At 38.1% G+C, this 15,505-nt stretch overlaps 1 protein-coding gene and 1 long non-coding RNA gene across 3 annotated transcripts in view; one reads left to right on the plus strand and one right to left on the minus strand.

The window, feature by feature from the left end:
* The window catches only part of LOC144280843 (uncharacterized), a 49,547-nt gene extending 41,523 nt beyond the window's left edge, over positions 1-8,024 (minus strand). Inside the window, exons 1-2 of the long non-coding RNA XR_013349247.1 lie at positions 7,934-8,024; positions 555-661 (exon numbers count right to left, since the gene is read on the minus strand). This is a non-coding gene — a long non-coding RNA (uncharacterized LOC144280843). The remainder of the gene's footprint in view (positions 1-554; positions 662-7,933) is intronic.
* On the plus strand, positions 6,141-15,505 carry IL1A (interleukin 1 alpha). 2 transcript variants are annotated; one of them, XM_077843266.1, is made up of 6 exons: positions 6,141-6,213; positions 7,404-7,452; positions 7,845-8,055; positions 9,821-9,994; positions 11,839-11,957; positions 14,155-15,505. In XM_077843266.1, exons 1-6 carry the CDS (start codon positions 6,143-6,145, stop codon positions 14,350-14,352), a joined length of 822 nt encoding a protein of 273 aa, XP_077699392.1. In that variant the 5' UTR covers positions 6,141-6,142; the 3' UTR covers positions 14,353-15,505. The 2 variants fall into 2 exon arrangements, with proteins under 2 accessions (XP_077699392.1, XP_077699393.1); XM_077843267.1 differs by lacking the exon at positions 9,821-9,994.

Genomic DNA, 15,505 nt, shown 5'->3' on the forward strand with positions numbered 1-15,505 from the left:
AAGCATCTGATTAGGTTTTTAATTCACTTGATTTGAAAATCATCTCTCAGAGAGTAGAGAATATGATAAGAGGAATACTAATCTAGACACAATTCTGTCTAAGAAGGAATTGATTATATGAAAGAAGAAATTTGAGATAAAGTGCATGTCACCTTGGAGTTTGTGATGGAGAAGGGAAAGATAGTTATACACAGTAGTAATCAGAATAGATTAGGTTATACTGCATAGTATACAGAATAGATTAGGTTAAACTCTGAAATCTCAGTGACGTCACACAAACATTTGTTTCTCAGGGCATCTGGGTGGCTCAGTCAATTAAGTGTCTGCTTTTGGCTCAGGACCCTGGGATTGAGCCCCACTTTGGGCTCCCTCTCTGCGGGAAGCCTGCTTCTCCCTCTCCCTCTGCCGGCCACTCCCCCTTCTTGTTCAATCTCTCTCTGTCTCTCTCTCTCTCTATCAAATAAATAAATAAAATCTTTTAAAATAAATAAAGATTTCTCACTCATGCAAAGATAAATGCAGATTGTTCTAGTCTCATACATCTGCAACCATACCTCATCCATTTGTAGCCATACCATCTGGAATACGTGACTTCCAAAATTGCTGCATCAGAGGAAGCTGGAGATGACGGAAGCATACAGTGGCCCTCAATTGCATAAGCCTAGAAGTATAACATATCACGTATCACTTCCTGCTCACGCTTTGGCCAGAAGGAACCATATATCCCTTACCCATGCAAGGGAGACTAGGAAATGAAGACAGACATTTATCAAGTAATCCTACAAATGGATTTTTGGTAAGGAGAATCTACCACATATACATTCCCTAGATTTCAGAGGAGCAAATATTGAAATGCTCAGAGTATCCCATTTGTATAAAAACAAAGCTATATATGCCTTAAAAAAAGGAACAAATGAAAGAAAATACACCAAGGTAGTAATATTGAATACCTCTAGTTATTTGTTTGTGGATTTTATTTTCTTTTTATATTTTTTATATTTCCCTAGCAATTTTAATAATCATGTTTTAGAATCCAGAAAAGTAATCCAAGTTTTTTATTAATTGTGAAACAAGTTCAGACCAGAGACAACTATGATTCCATGAGGAAAATGACTCAAAAGAAACAGGAATTTCTCTAAAATGCTCTTCTGATTAGGCAATCACAATTAGCCAACAAGAAGAAAAATGAGAGACAGGTATAGACATGACTGTGGTCACACAGAACCTCCCTAATGAACTCTGATTTTAAGTGCATCTGTAAAAGACAGAAAGACAGTGTACCAAGGGAGAAGGCAAGGGAGTACACTTAAATTGATGAGCACTGAGAAATATATTGAATTGTAGAATCATTATATCCTATACCTGAAACTAATATAACATGGTGTGTTAGTTATACCTCAATAGAAAATTAAAAAAAAAAAAAAAAGAATGGGTCTAAATGAAACTTGAAATCAACTCAGGGGGCAGCCCAGGTGGCTCAGTGGTTTAGCGCCTGCCTTCAGCCCAGGGCATGATCCTGGAGACCGGGAATCGAGTCCCACATTGGGCTCCTTGCATGGAGCCTGCTTCTCCCTCTGCCTGTGCCTCTGCCTCTCTCTCTCTCATGAATAAATAAATAAAATCTTTTTAAATTTTTTTAAAAGAATAAAGAAAAGGAAGAGGTCATACTAAGAAAAAGAGCCCAGTAGTTTCTTGAGTCTTAGGCTCTGGTATCTGAATCCCATTTCAGCAATTTGGTAACCTCAAAATCTTAGACAGATTGGTTAATCTCCCTGGACTTTGACTTCCTCTTCTATAAAATGTGATAAGAATACCTACCTCACAAGGCTGATGAGAAGATTAAATGAGAAAATGTATTATAATACCTGGAAGACTATGTTAGATCCTTTCCTCCTTCCCACTAACCGTCACAGAATTTAAAAGCAGGTTACAATTAAATAGGATGAGATGAGACAAAAGGCTCAATTGTCTCTGTATGTAATGGTTTATGCACACTTCATTCCTCTGAAGAGGACTTCCACAACCTGAAAACAAATAATTACATCCCCTGAAAAATTCATAGTGAAGAGTTATGTTTACTTTTTCATTCAAGCAATGCTGTAGATCCAACTACATGCAATGATTTTAAAGTTGGTTCCAAAGATCTTCTCTTGTCTTCATGGTACAATGCAAGAGTAGGCTAAAGTCTGTATCCAGACTCCACCACTGACCATGCACTTAACTACATTGACCACCTCTATCCTTTTCCTGTATGTCACAGAACAAAATGAGATTTCATTGGTGGAGGAGGAGAGAGGGAGGGGGGATATTTCAAATCATTTCTTTTTTCATCTTTTCTTTTAAACAACAACAACAAAAAAAATCCTAGAATCAATGACAGGGTGTTTGAGGCTGACAAGACCTTCAAAAATGATCTCTTTCAGCCCCATCACATGGCATTTGGTGGAGGCAAGAGACTTGAGCACCTAAATGCACTAGAAAGTCAAGATTGGACTTGGAACAGAAACCCGAAGTTAGAGGGCTGGCTCTGCCAGTTTTGTGACAACCATCCACTTAACCTCTTCAAGGCCCCTCAGATGTGAAAAGAGATAGCAACTACCTCTGTGGGTTAAGTGTGGAGCCAGTGAGACAATACAAGTGAGAGCTCTTTGTGAAGTATAAAGCAGTTTTCAAATGAAAAGAACCACCATGATTCTTTATACCTACAACTTCCAGGCTAATAAAGTGTATCCACTTACCTACCAAAATATATCATCTCATCTTGTATCTAATTTGGTGAATCCTGAAAGAAAAATGCTTATGTCTAACAAAAACTCTGGCACTGAATAAGTACACAATAAACTTTTTTTTTCTATATGATCTGGGTGGAAATTGACTAACAGTTACTGAAGCCTCCTCAGAGTCAAGAGATGGGTATTTGAACCCCCAAGGACCTCCTGGGCTCCAACAGAGCTCTACCTAGCATGTTTCTCTCTCCATTCCCTAGGTAGAGATGGTCTAGTGATGAGACTTACTTACAAGTCAGTATAGGTACATACATACAGAAAAGTAGGTTCCCCCAAAGTGAGAACTCCCACTCTCTAAACCTCATCCATGTTGCTCCCTTTAAAAGCCAATTTTCAAAAAGGTCATATGAAGGAAAAAGTTTAGTGAAATCTCAGCCTAAGTTGGCTATCTAGAAAAAATTCCAACTGTCCTTGAGAAAGTCAATAACCATATTTGGGGAATTCCAATTCTCTATATGAGGGACATAGGCCAGGATGGGTGTAACCACTAAAGGTAGGACCAAGGATGTTTTCCTGGATTACCAAACAGGTGCTATACATTCCTTCCAGGAACTAAATATCTTCAGGGTTTCAAGGGAGGCCTTCACCTGAAAATGTCCTCCTTGTTAAAATTTTCAAAGCAATGTTTTCATAAGAACTATATATTCTTCAGTGAAGTAAGGTGTTACAATAATGACTATATAGGTTCCCAAGTGACAGAAGCTATCATTAGCATTGTTATTATTTTTGTTTAGTTGCATCTCCATAGCAGCCCACATTCATAATGTGGTTTGCAATTATTTCTTGGTAATAGCCCTCACAAGATCTCCAGGACACAGAAGGAATAACCAGGATTAATATCTGTATTGCCTGAAGGAGAACCACAGACATAGAAAATTGGCTACCATCACCATTCAAACAAGGATCCTTCCAGAGACACGCAAGATCTGTCCCAATCTGGTCCTAAATTTACATTGCCTACGTCTAGGATACATTATTTCTGTGGCTCTTGTTTATAACTATTGTGACCAGGTCTATGAACAAGAGGATCTGGACTGGCTAATAGCATCAGAATCAGAGATTTTGCACTTAGGCTAGACCTTAAAGAACATCTAACCAACCCCTACTTGTTGTTTTTGTTGTTTTTTTTTTAATTTTTATTTATTTATGATAATCACACAGAGAGATTGAGAGAGAGAGAGAGAGAGACAGCGACATAGGCAGAGGGAGAAGCAGGCTCCATGCACCGGGAGCCTGACGTGGGATTCGATCCCGGGTCTCCAGGATCGCACCCTGGGCCAAAGGCAGGCGCTAAACCGCTGCGCCACCCAGGGATCCCCCTACTTGCTGTTAAATAAGACTAGAGAAAATACTCTACCCAACTCACACAGCCACTTTACTCCCAGTTCTGAGCAGTTTTGCCTTTTTATACCATGTTACACTGCAGTGCCTCACCTTTCTCTCTTTACCTTTTTATTCCTCTCCTCTACCCTCTTTTTCCATCCATTTTCTTTATCTAAAATTTACATGGCTTAGCAGCACCTGAGTGGCTCAGTTGGCTAGGCATCTGCCTTTGGCTCAAGTCATGATCCCAGGGTTTTGGGATGGAGCCCTGCATCAGTCACCCTGCTCAGAGGGGAGTCTGCTTCTCCTCCCTCTGCCATTTATGCTCTCTGGATATCTCTGTCAAATAAATAAGTAAAATCTTTTTAAAAATTTTTTTTCTTTTTACATGGCTTAAAGTCCAATCAGGAAACCTTCAACATTTATCTGCCAAGAGTCTGACGTTGTACCACCTGAACTGGGCCAGCCTCAAGATGCCAATAAAATCTTTGATAATAACAGCCAGGCAACACTGATGTAGTGCCTATATAAAAGTCCCTCCCCTTCCCTCAACCTCTATTCTCAAATCCAGCTACCAGCTTTTGGCCAGGGCTTGCCCATATTTCCCTGAGTCTGCAGCTATCCTCACACACCTTAGGTTTATTCTAGAAAAGACCAGACTTCCTTTGGGTCCTGATAGAGAGCCACTTTGCTATAACATGGCCAGAGCAGAGAGTTCTCTCCTAAAGCCCTGTCACTTCTGTAGGAAATGGGTTAACAATATTCAGAGGAGTAAGAGGACTAAGACTTCTTATAGTTATCATTTCTCTCCCCTACCCTGCCCTAACCAGGAGGTTGTCTCCCCATTCTCAGAGTGATTTATGCCTATTCAAGCAAATCTCCCTCTTCAGAAAAGATAGATCATCTTCCCTCATAGCCAATCCTTATCTGCCAGGGGCTGCCAAGCATTCCATCAATCCATACTCAGTGCTGGGGTACAAAAAACAAATTAAGCTAAAACATAAACTACAGTTCCTAAGTTCCTGTTTAATTCCAACCACCTAGAATTCTGATTTTAGGAGTTCTCTCTTCCTCGCCACCACTATGTTTTTAGAAACTTAAATTTCCTGTCCTTCTTCCCTTTTTCTAAGACTACATGTTTATAATTGTTTAGAGCAAAGCCATATAAATGAGCCAAGTTAGGAAGTCCTGGAATCTCTGTAAACAACACTATTATCAAGTATGTAATCTGTCGTTATTTGGCCAGTTTCCAGTTAAAGGAAGATAAAAAAAAAAAAATACAATTCTTCCCTGTAAATTCCCCTGTGACGCACACAGACCACGCCTACTCCAAGAAGACAAAAGGCGAAGTAGTCTGACTAGGGCTAAGTATCCAGGCAGAGAGGGAGTCGCTTCATTGTCTCGAGTCAGCAAAGGTATTGTCCTTATCACATCTCTGACTTTTAAAATATATTTTGCTTTTCTCCTTGGCCATTGTCTCTCAAACTGCCTTCTCTGAAGTTCAAGCCTTTTCCTTCCTTTCTTGTCTGTGCCTGGTTTGGTGTGTGAGTTATAATCACGGTCAGATTTCAGAAAATAATTCTTTCTACTGATGAGGAACTGAGGAACAGAAGAACTGGTTTCATATGAAGGCATTGTGGGTGCAGCCGAGCCTTCCCTTGGAAGGAGGCTCTACTACCAAAATTACTAAGAGAAAACTAGAAATTTCCAAATCTGTCTCTCTCTTACATCTATGTAAGGCAAATACCTCATTCTTGTAGGTTTTTTCTTTAATTTATCAAGCATTCATTGGATGCCTACTGTGTACAATGCACTGGGTTGAGCACATAGAGAATATCAAAGCTTTAAAAGAAGTTTGCAATCTAGGAGAGGAGGCAGATACATATGCAGATAACACAAGGGAGTGAAAAGAAGAATGGGGAAAATGCTGAGTGTGGGCTAAGTCATTCATTAAGCTTCTCAAGAAGCACAAAGCAGTGGTGATTCCACTTGCAGGTATTTGGTTCAGTGGCTGGCTAAGCTGACAGCCACTCATGTTCTCTGTTGCAGAAATCAAGATGGCCAAAGTTCCTGACCTCTTTGAAGACCTGAAGAACTGTTACAGGTAGGAAATCAGTTCTATCTCTTGCAATTTAATGAGGAGATCAAGGTACATGATAATCTACCTAGTATTACAGTAACTAGCATGGAGCCAGACTGGCAGAAGCATAAATAGAGATGTGTCCTACCTCTGAAGTCAGGACAGATTCAGCAAAGATCCAGAAAGAGTAAGCTTCTAGCATGCTACACTGAGATGACACTGACAGGGAGATAGCCATTTTAGAAAAATTATTTTTTTTGAAAAATTATTTTTACTGTCTCCTAAGAACTAATGAATTTCTTTTTTTTTTTTTTTTTAAGATTTTATTTATTTATTCATGATAGTCACAGAGAGAGAGAGAGAGGGGCAGAGACACAGAGAGAGAAGCAGGCTCCATGCATCGGAAGCCCGATGTGGGATTCGATCCCGGGTCTCCAGGATCGCGCCCTGGGCCAAAGGCAGGCGCCAAACCGCTGCGCCACCCAGGGATCCCGAACTAATGAATTTCAACATCTACTTAGACACAGCCTCAGTCAGGTTCACATGCTCTGATATTGTAATGGGTTTTAATGGACTGTCAGAGAGAGAAATCATTCTCGGGAAAACTTCTGGATCTCAGTCTGGAATAGGTAATGGCTCCATAGCAATTTGAGCATGTGAATGCACACACACAGTCAAAACTCATTCAGACATAAGGGTAAATGAATAAAATGTTAAATTATAGGATACTTTAAACAAACAAGGTATTCCCATTATCTATTAGTATATACTAACACAAACCAAGCTATCAAAATGTTGCCTGGATAGTTCCCAAGTGTACATTATTACATCTGTTTAAGTGAATACATGAAAGTAGTGTAGAACACATGACCTACTTGGTTAACATTATTTAAAAATTTTAATGCTTCAAAAGCATTTTCCTCTTGAGGAGGTTAACATTTTTCCTTGAAATTCAACTACAACCCTTCAATTTGTTAGCCAAGCCCCATTTTTAGAGATAAAGCACAGGTACAGTTCAGTGACAATTACTGATGATTACTAATTCCAAATTAGTGAGGCACAAATTACAGCACATATGTATGTATACGTATAGAAATCCTTAATTTTCAAAGATGGCAGTAATGACCGTGTGTGTTACCAAAGCTAATGTGGTCATTAAAACAACTGCAGAGATGTAACAAACAGAATTACATTCTCATTATCTTGTTTGACAGTGAAAATGAAGAATACAGTTCTGAAATTGACCATCTCTCTCTGAATCAGGTAAGTAAATGACTGCAATTCTTATGGGGTTACTATTCTTATGCAGTATTTTCTCTACCAGGAGAAAACAGCAATAGCTTGAATCCTAGAAGCTTTTGTTTCGCCCTCACTAGAGGTTCAGAGACAAATATTTCTTCATTATAAGTGAGACCAACTGTCTCTCTACACTAATTGTTGATGACATTCTCCATGCTCAACAGATTTTCCAAGGGAAAGGTGGGAGGGGAGGAGAAAAAGAGGACGAGGGAAGGAGGGAAGGAGAGAGGGAAAGGGGAGAAGATTGATGGAATAGAGATCCTTTTCACTAAATCTATTAGATAAAACTTCTGCTGAAAGGGATCTCTTCCTATGACCACATATAGCCCTTCAGTTTCTATTTTCCTTCCTCATAGAAATCCTTCTATGATATGAGCTGTGACCCACTTCATGAGGACTGCATGTCTCTGAGTACCTCTGAAATCTCAAAGACATCCCAGCTTACCTTCAAGGAAAATGTGGTAGTGGTGGCAGCCAATGGGAAGATTCTAAAGAAGAGACGGTTGAGTTTAAGTCAATTCATCACCGATGATGACGTGGAAGACATTGCCAATGACACAGAAGAAGGTAAGAGGTCAAGTACAAATAATATCTTTGTTTTCCATTCTTAAGCAAACAGAGCTAGCAGAAAATAAAACCTAGAATAAGAGTAATAAGGGGGCAACCAGACATCAGTCTAGTAACCACAAGGAAGGAAAATTAATTTTTGTCCTTCTCCAGTGGGAAGAGAGCAGCAGTGAGTAGCCTGAGCCTACAGAATACTTCCTCATGGGTGCATTTTGTGGCCATATTGTAAAGGTCATGTGCCTTTTATCCTTGTGACAGAAAGCAGTTACATACTACTCATAAGCTATGTTCCTCCAGATAATAACTATGCTCCTTTGTAAGTTACTTAACCTTTCTATACTTCAGTTTCCTCTACTGTAAAATGGAGATAATCAGGGCCCCACTTGTGAAGATGAAATGAATCTATACTTGCAAGCTCCTGGACTAGAATGATGCCTGGAACATAAATACCCAATAAACATTAGATTTTGTTATTCCTCCTCATCTTCCTCCTCCTACTACTACTCCCATTACTACTACTACCTTTCTTACTACTACCAACATTGCTAATTTATTACTGGCTATATTATCCCTACACTTCACAACAATCTAATATTCTCATTTTACATAGGAGGAAACTAAAACTAAGCTCAGTTAGAGAAGTCACATAGTGTATAAGCAGAAGAGGTTTAAACCAAATTCAGTTCTGATTTTAACAGTCAGGATTATTCTCCCATGCTTCTACTGTATAAGCCTCTACATGAAACATAAATAGGTTTTAAATAATAGCTTTTTTTAAAGATTTTATTTATTTATTCATGAGAGACACAGAGAGAGAGGCAGAGACACAGGCAGAGGGAGAAGCAGGCTCCATACAGGGAGCTTGATGTGGGACTCGATCCCGGGTCTCCAGGATCACGCCCTGGGCCAAAGGCGGCGCTAAACCACTGAGCCACCCGGGCTGCCCAATAATAGCTTTTTAAAGTAACAGGTAAACACTGATACACATTCACCTAGAAAATAGGAAGATGAAAGAAAATGCAAAAGAAAATAAAAATTATTCATACTACCACTAAGAGTTTGCCACTGCCAGCACTATGGTATGTCCTTAAAGTCTTTTCCATGCACATACACACATATAAACAAATATTATGAGGATTATATTATATACAATCTTATATTCAGCTTTTTTTCACTTAGCAATATACCAAAGGCATTCTAGAGTACCAATTTTTCAACATTATAAATATATAACAATTAATATCCATATTATATCCTTATTTTTATCACTATTTCCTTAGAATAGATTCCTAGTCATAAAATTACTCAGAACCATGAGGATTTGTGAAGTTGTTGATTTATACCACTGTTCAGAAAGAGGGGTAGACATTTAGACTTATATCCTCAGTAACAAATATAAGTCTTAATATATTCATTTTTTTCCTTAGAGTGTATTCATCTGAAAAATGTAGATGTGAATGTTAGCAGTCTTCCTGTTTTCTTAGAAACCTCCAAACAACCAAAATGAGAATATTTAACAAATAATATTTTTTTAAAAAATTACTGCCTAAGGAATTGAAGTTTAAAAAGAAATAAGTAGCCACAAAGATAATCCTAGAAACTATTTCTGCTGACTGGGTAACTTCACTTCTTTCTCAATTTTTTCACCCGGATTGAAATATTCCTAATGTCCCTTCCATAGCTAATTTTGATACTTGTATTAGAGCAGATATATTACCTGTGTTTGTTCATAGACATTAATCTGAGCTTGTGATAATGGTTTTAGTAATCATGAAGCCCAGATCAGTAGCATACAACTTCCATAACAATGAAAAATACAACTATATAAGGATCATCAAATCCCAATTCATCCTGAATGACAACCTCAATCAAAGTATAGTTCGACAAACAGGAGGAAATTACCTCATGACTGCTGCATTACAGAATTTGGATGATGCAGGTAAATGTACAGCTCTGTCATTCTCCCATCCTCTTATTTCTGTATTTCTTTCTAACTTTTTGCTTTCAAAATATAAACCTCTCTAGATTCCTAGCTTTGCACAATTCTTAGGATGGCTATTTGTCGAACCTCTTATAATTACATTAGTGGGATAAGACCCTTCAACTTGTAAGCTCATGCGTTTATAATAACCTAAAATGGAGGGGTTTAGGGAAGCTGATACACTCATGTTGCTAGTTGCTAGTGCTGGTGAAAACTAGTTGCTTTCCTTAGAGAACAGTGCTTAATAAGAACTATATGATTATTTATTCCTAGGAACCAGGAGTTCCATTTTTGGGGTATGCACCAAAGAAATAACCTCATTGGGAAAAATTATATATACAAAGATATTTGCAGTATAGTTACTGCAGTAGGATGCAGTATAGTTCAGTATAATTACTGAATTGGATGAAGCACAACATCCCCAGTAAAATCCTAGGCAAGGATGGGAGCTTCAGCCAAATCAGGAAGCTATACAAGAGAGAAGTTTCCTATCTTTGAGAGCACCGAATATAAAGCTTTCTGATGAAGTAGCTCCTTTGATTCTCTCAGACACTCTTATCTTTGGTTTTAAAGATGAAGAAACTGACTCTCAGGAATATTAAATGACTTATTCAAATTTACCCAGAAGCCAATAGGAGCAATCATTCCCCATTAGAAAGCCTGCTGCTCAAACCTACAAGTATCATCAAACTGAAAAGAATCATCATCTTTGATAACACAGTTGTGAAGCAAAACACCCAATAAGCTGACAATATGTTCTGGAGGATGAAATTTAGTATCCAAGAAATTTTGTCACACAAATCCAATCTCCATGGTGTATGTATTTTAGCTTCAGGACATGCCCTCAGTATACAAAATTATTTTCAGAACTCCAAAGAGACTACTTTGCAAAAAACAAACAGGGCTTTTTCTGATTGGACATACTTCAGATAATATGCTTTCTACTCCTTGACATTTACAAATTATTTTGTGCTGTATTTTCCTACTTAATATAATTTCACATAATTTCCTCACGTATTGAAATAGCATACATATTTGCCATTTTTTTAAAGATTTTATTCATTTGAAAGAGAGAGAACAAGTGATGGGGAGGGGCAGAGGGAGAGAAAGAGAAAAGCAAATTCCCTGCTGAGCAGAAAGCTCCATGAGGGGCTCAATCCCAGGACCTAGAGATCATGACCTGAGCAGAAGGCAGACACTTAACCAACTGAGCCACCCAGGCATTTTAATGGCACTAGAATATTCAATCATGTTGCTATTTGGGTGCCTTGGGTTTGCTCTAAGTAACTATACTGCAAATATCTTTGTATATATAATTTTTCCCTATGAGGTTATTTCTTTGGAGCATACCCCAAAAACGGAACTCCTGGTTCCTAGGAATAAATAATCATATAGTTCTTATTAAGCACTGTTCTCTAAGGAAAGCAACTAGTTTTCACTAGCACTAGCAACATGAGTATATCAGCTTCCCTAAACCCCTCCATTTTAGGTTATTATAAACTCATGAGCTCATAAGTTGAAGGGTCTTATCCCACTAATGTAATTATAAGAGATTCAACAAATAGCCAGCCCCCAGGCATTCATTCAACACAGAAAATTCTAAAGACATTAACCAAGTATTTACCTGCCTAGTAAATGTAGCAGACATTGTGAAGGATACAAAGATGTGTGGAATTCCATTCTGGTGTTTACACCATAGTTGGAGACCTAACTACAAACACACATACACACAATCTACATAACACTTGATTTCATTCAAATAACAATGGATTTACTTCCTTTTTGACTTTTCTCTTTGCCAGTGAAGTTTGACATGGGAGCTTACACATCAGAAGATTCTAAACTTCCTGTGACTCTAAGAATATCAAAAACTCGACTCTTTGTGAGTGCCCAAAATGAAGATGAACCTGTATTGCTAAAGGTCAGTGGTTCTCAGTCTCCAATTTACCTTCATTTACATCCCATGTTTGTGAATGATTCCAATAGGCAGATACCCCTAGCAGGGTGGCACAGTCCTTTTCCCTTCCTAACACAGTTTCTACCTGCCCACCTGCCCCCGCATGCTACTTCTCACCTATCCCCAGAGGCACTTCTAGGCAGGATCTATGAGAAAGTAAAATGGAGGTGGCAAGAGTGAATAAAAGGTAAATTGCCTTCTTCCTTCTTTTTCCTTACCCTGCCTGACCCTAGTCACCTTCCAACCCAGGGCATCCATCTTACTAACATCTACCATCTGACCTATGTGATGGTAGGCATTAGGACAATGGGGCCTTCTTCCAAGAAACTCAAATAAGCCAACTAGGAGCAGAGAGTGTTAATCACTTGTCAATGAGCACAAAGCAAAAAAAACGAGCCAAGACTCAAACCCTGGCCTTTTGACTCTATTACCTCTCTCTTCATTGGTGTCAGCATTATCCCTCATCCCAGCCCCATCTCCACTACCACCTTCCCCTCAAACATATAGACACCTAAACACACCCACTGTAGCTTTAGATGCTCACTCCACTGATAAATAGGTGACTCTTATTTAGTAAATGTATAATGCAAACCCCCAAATCCAACCAGGATTTTTGTAGGTGCATGTATTTCTCTACCTGGATCAAATGAGGTAAAAGTAATCTCTACAGACTAGGGCAGTAGCTCCATTCATGAATTCATTCAACAGGCATTATTTATTGAGAGCCTTCTATTTTTCAAACATAGTGCCAACAACTATGTAGACCATGGTAAGCCAAAGTCCCTAGCCTTATAGAACTTGGTCTTCTTGAGGACACAGACAGTAGACAAGCCAAACAACTAGCAAAAAATACAAGATGCCATAAAGCAAATGAACAGGGTGCTGAGATAAAGAAAAATGGGAGAGTGCTCTTTACATATAGTGGCAAGAGCAGAGCTCCCTGTGAAATGGGATCTGATGATAGGAAGGAGCATGACATGGAAGGGGATGAGTGAGGGTTAGCATTCCAAACAGAGGGATCTGAGCATATCTAGGACCTAGAGCTTCAAGAGTTTAAAGCCAGCTTCAGAAATCAGAAGGAACACTCTAGAACCAGGGCACTGTAAGAAGGAGGAAAGATAAGCAGAGGCTATTGTTTGCAGAGCCTTGCATTTAGGTTTCCTTTGAGGTACAATGAAAAACCATGAAAGGGTTTCAAACAGGGAAGTGTCCTGACTTCACTTATATTTTCTAAAATGGAGAATAGGTTGGCAGGAAGACATTGGAGAAAGCACAGAGCTCAATTAGGAGATAATAATAATAGTCATGGGAGTTGGGGTAGTGAGACAGATCGAAATAAGTAGACAGAACTGGTGATGTTTTAGAGATAGAACCAACAGGGTGTGAAGAAAATACATATACTGAGTTGGGAAAAAACTAGGAGAGGAATGGGTTTGTGAAATAAATTTTTGTTGACATTAAAAACCCCAGGAACCCTTAAGAAGTTTCTCTAAATTAAAAAGAACACAGTAGAAGCATCTCAAGTTGAAATTTGAATTTCACTTTTCCATTAAAGTATTGTTATTCCATTCATACTCTCAAGAATAATACAGCCTAAAGAGATCACAATTGTCAAAAATTATATTGAGAAGAGCCAGTTGCTGATATACCTGGAAGTGTATGTGTGTGTTTGGGATTTTTTAAAACTTTTAATTGCTGGCTTAAACATGGAGATAAACATCTCTAATAATAAATTATTTTCCCAAAGATATGATCTGCACACTTAGAGGTCAAAATGTTTAGAGGTCTCAATTGCTAGTGCTCAGATTTTATGCAAAATGTCTTATCCTCATGTTGAAGGCAGGACAAGAACAGTGTCTTACTCTACCTGCCAGGATACAGTGAGACACTAGTGTCATTGGCAATCTTCATGACTAATTTGGATTTCTCTCCAGTTAAGTAAGGAAATTAACTATTATGTGTAGACTGGGCCACACATCTAATAGTCATGTAATAAATGCTTGCTGAATGAACAAATGAATGAAGAATCTATATCATTATATTTCAGAGTCAGAGTCCTAAAGAGCTATATTTCTCACAAAGTCTAGATGTCAAGGGATTGCATTTCAGTTCTTTGTCTAGAATCTTGTTCTCTAACATACCTCTGCTGTCCTTATCATAGGAGATGCCTGAGACACCCAAAACTATCAGAGATGAGACAAACCTTCTTTTCTTTTGGGAGCGTCATGGCAGTAAGCACTACTTCAAATCAGTTGCCCAGCCCAAGTTGTTCATTGCCACACAGGAACGAAAACTGGTGCACATGGCAAGAGGGCAACCCTCTATCACTGACTTTCGGTTACTGGAAACCCAGCCTTGACTCTGGAGTCTATAACTTGTGATGTGTTGACAGTCCACGTGTACTATGTACATGGAGGAGTCCAATCCTTTACTCATAGTCACTTGCTGAGAATGTGCTGAGCCTTTGTAATTCCAAATGAATGTTTACTCTCTTTGTAAGAGAGTGAGCAAGGTCTAATGGAACCGACACTAACATATAATATTGTTTGTTATTTAAAGAACACCCTATACTTTGCAAACTACCAATTAGTTTCATTATTACTCTTGATAACAATCTTGGGAAGACCAGGGCTACTGACTATGGCTACTGAAAAGATTCTACCCATATTACAGATGGGTTAAGTAACTGAGGCATTAGAAAACTAAATATGCGCAACAGGAGTTGGAATGAGAAGTCATAGGCCCAGAATTTCGTTCTAACAGCTTGTCTTTAAGTTGCTGATGGACTCCTAATCAAATACTGTAAGTTTCTGGGACCTCAGTTTGATCATCTTCAAAATGGAAGGGAAGATATCCTTTCTGCTTCAACAGAATTTTATGCCAATCAGTGAGATCAGTCTAGTAAAATGCTTCTTGAATGAAATACTGAGCCTCAAGAAAGGAAAGCATGAATATATATTTTTACTATTTATGTATACATATATATTTTTAAATATACTTAAGCTAAAAAAAATAAATATATATATATATTTAAGGTAATTATAACATATTATTATATTTATGTCAATTCCTTGCATTCTCTGTTACTGGTCGTCCTTAACAATAGTAAAGAGTGTTTTTTAGGCTAAATGAGTTTGATTTAGTAACACTAAGGCACTTTGGTCTGAGTTCTGCTTTTTGTAGTACCTAGAAGCCCTATAATTGTGATAATAAATTATATTAATACGTTGTGCTGATAATTAACCAATCTTTCACTCTTCTACTTTTAAATTGCTTAAGCATTCTTGTTTCATTCAATTTCACCTGCTATCAAGTTTTACTAGCTAAAATGGGATAAACAACTTTGGTAACTATGAGACAACTGTAAATCTAAACTTTCTTCTCTGGAATGTAAACAATGTTCCAAGGTTCTAAAAGTTGTGATCAAACTACAGTATTATATTACTAACAACAATAACAATTAATACATTATTATAAGTCATAATAAAACTTACTAAAAGAAGTAAATCTGA

Source organism: Canis aureus, chromosome 12 (genome assembly GCF_053574225.1).
Source record: "Canis aureus isolate CA01 chromosome 12, VMU_Caureus_v.1.0, whole genome shotgun sequence".
NCBI lineage: Eukaryota > Metazoa > Chordata > Mammalia > Carnivora > Canidae > Canis > Canis aureus.

Coding starts and splice junctions, on each gene's coding strand:
- IL1A (XM_077843266.1), top strand. CDS start 6,143: ATGTTCTCTGTTGCAGAAATCAAGATGGCCAAAGTTCCTGACCTCTTT. Junction 6,214..7,403: donor GACCTGAAGAACTGTTACAG/GTAGGAAATCAG, acceptor CTTGTTTGACAG/TGAAAATGAAGAATACAGTT. Junction 9,995..11,838: donor ACAGAATTTGGATGATGCAG/GTAAATGTACAG, acceptor TCTCTTTGCCAG/TGAAGTTTGACATGGGAGCT.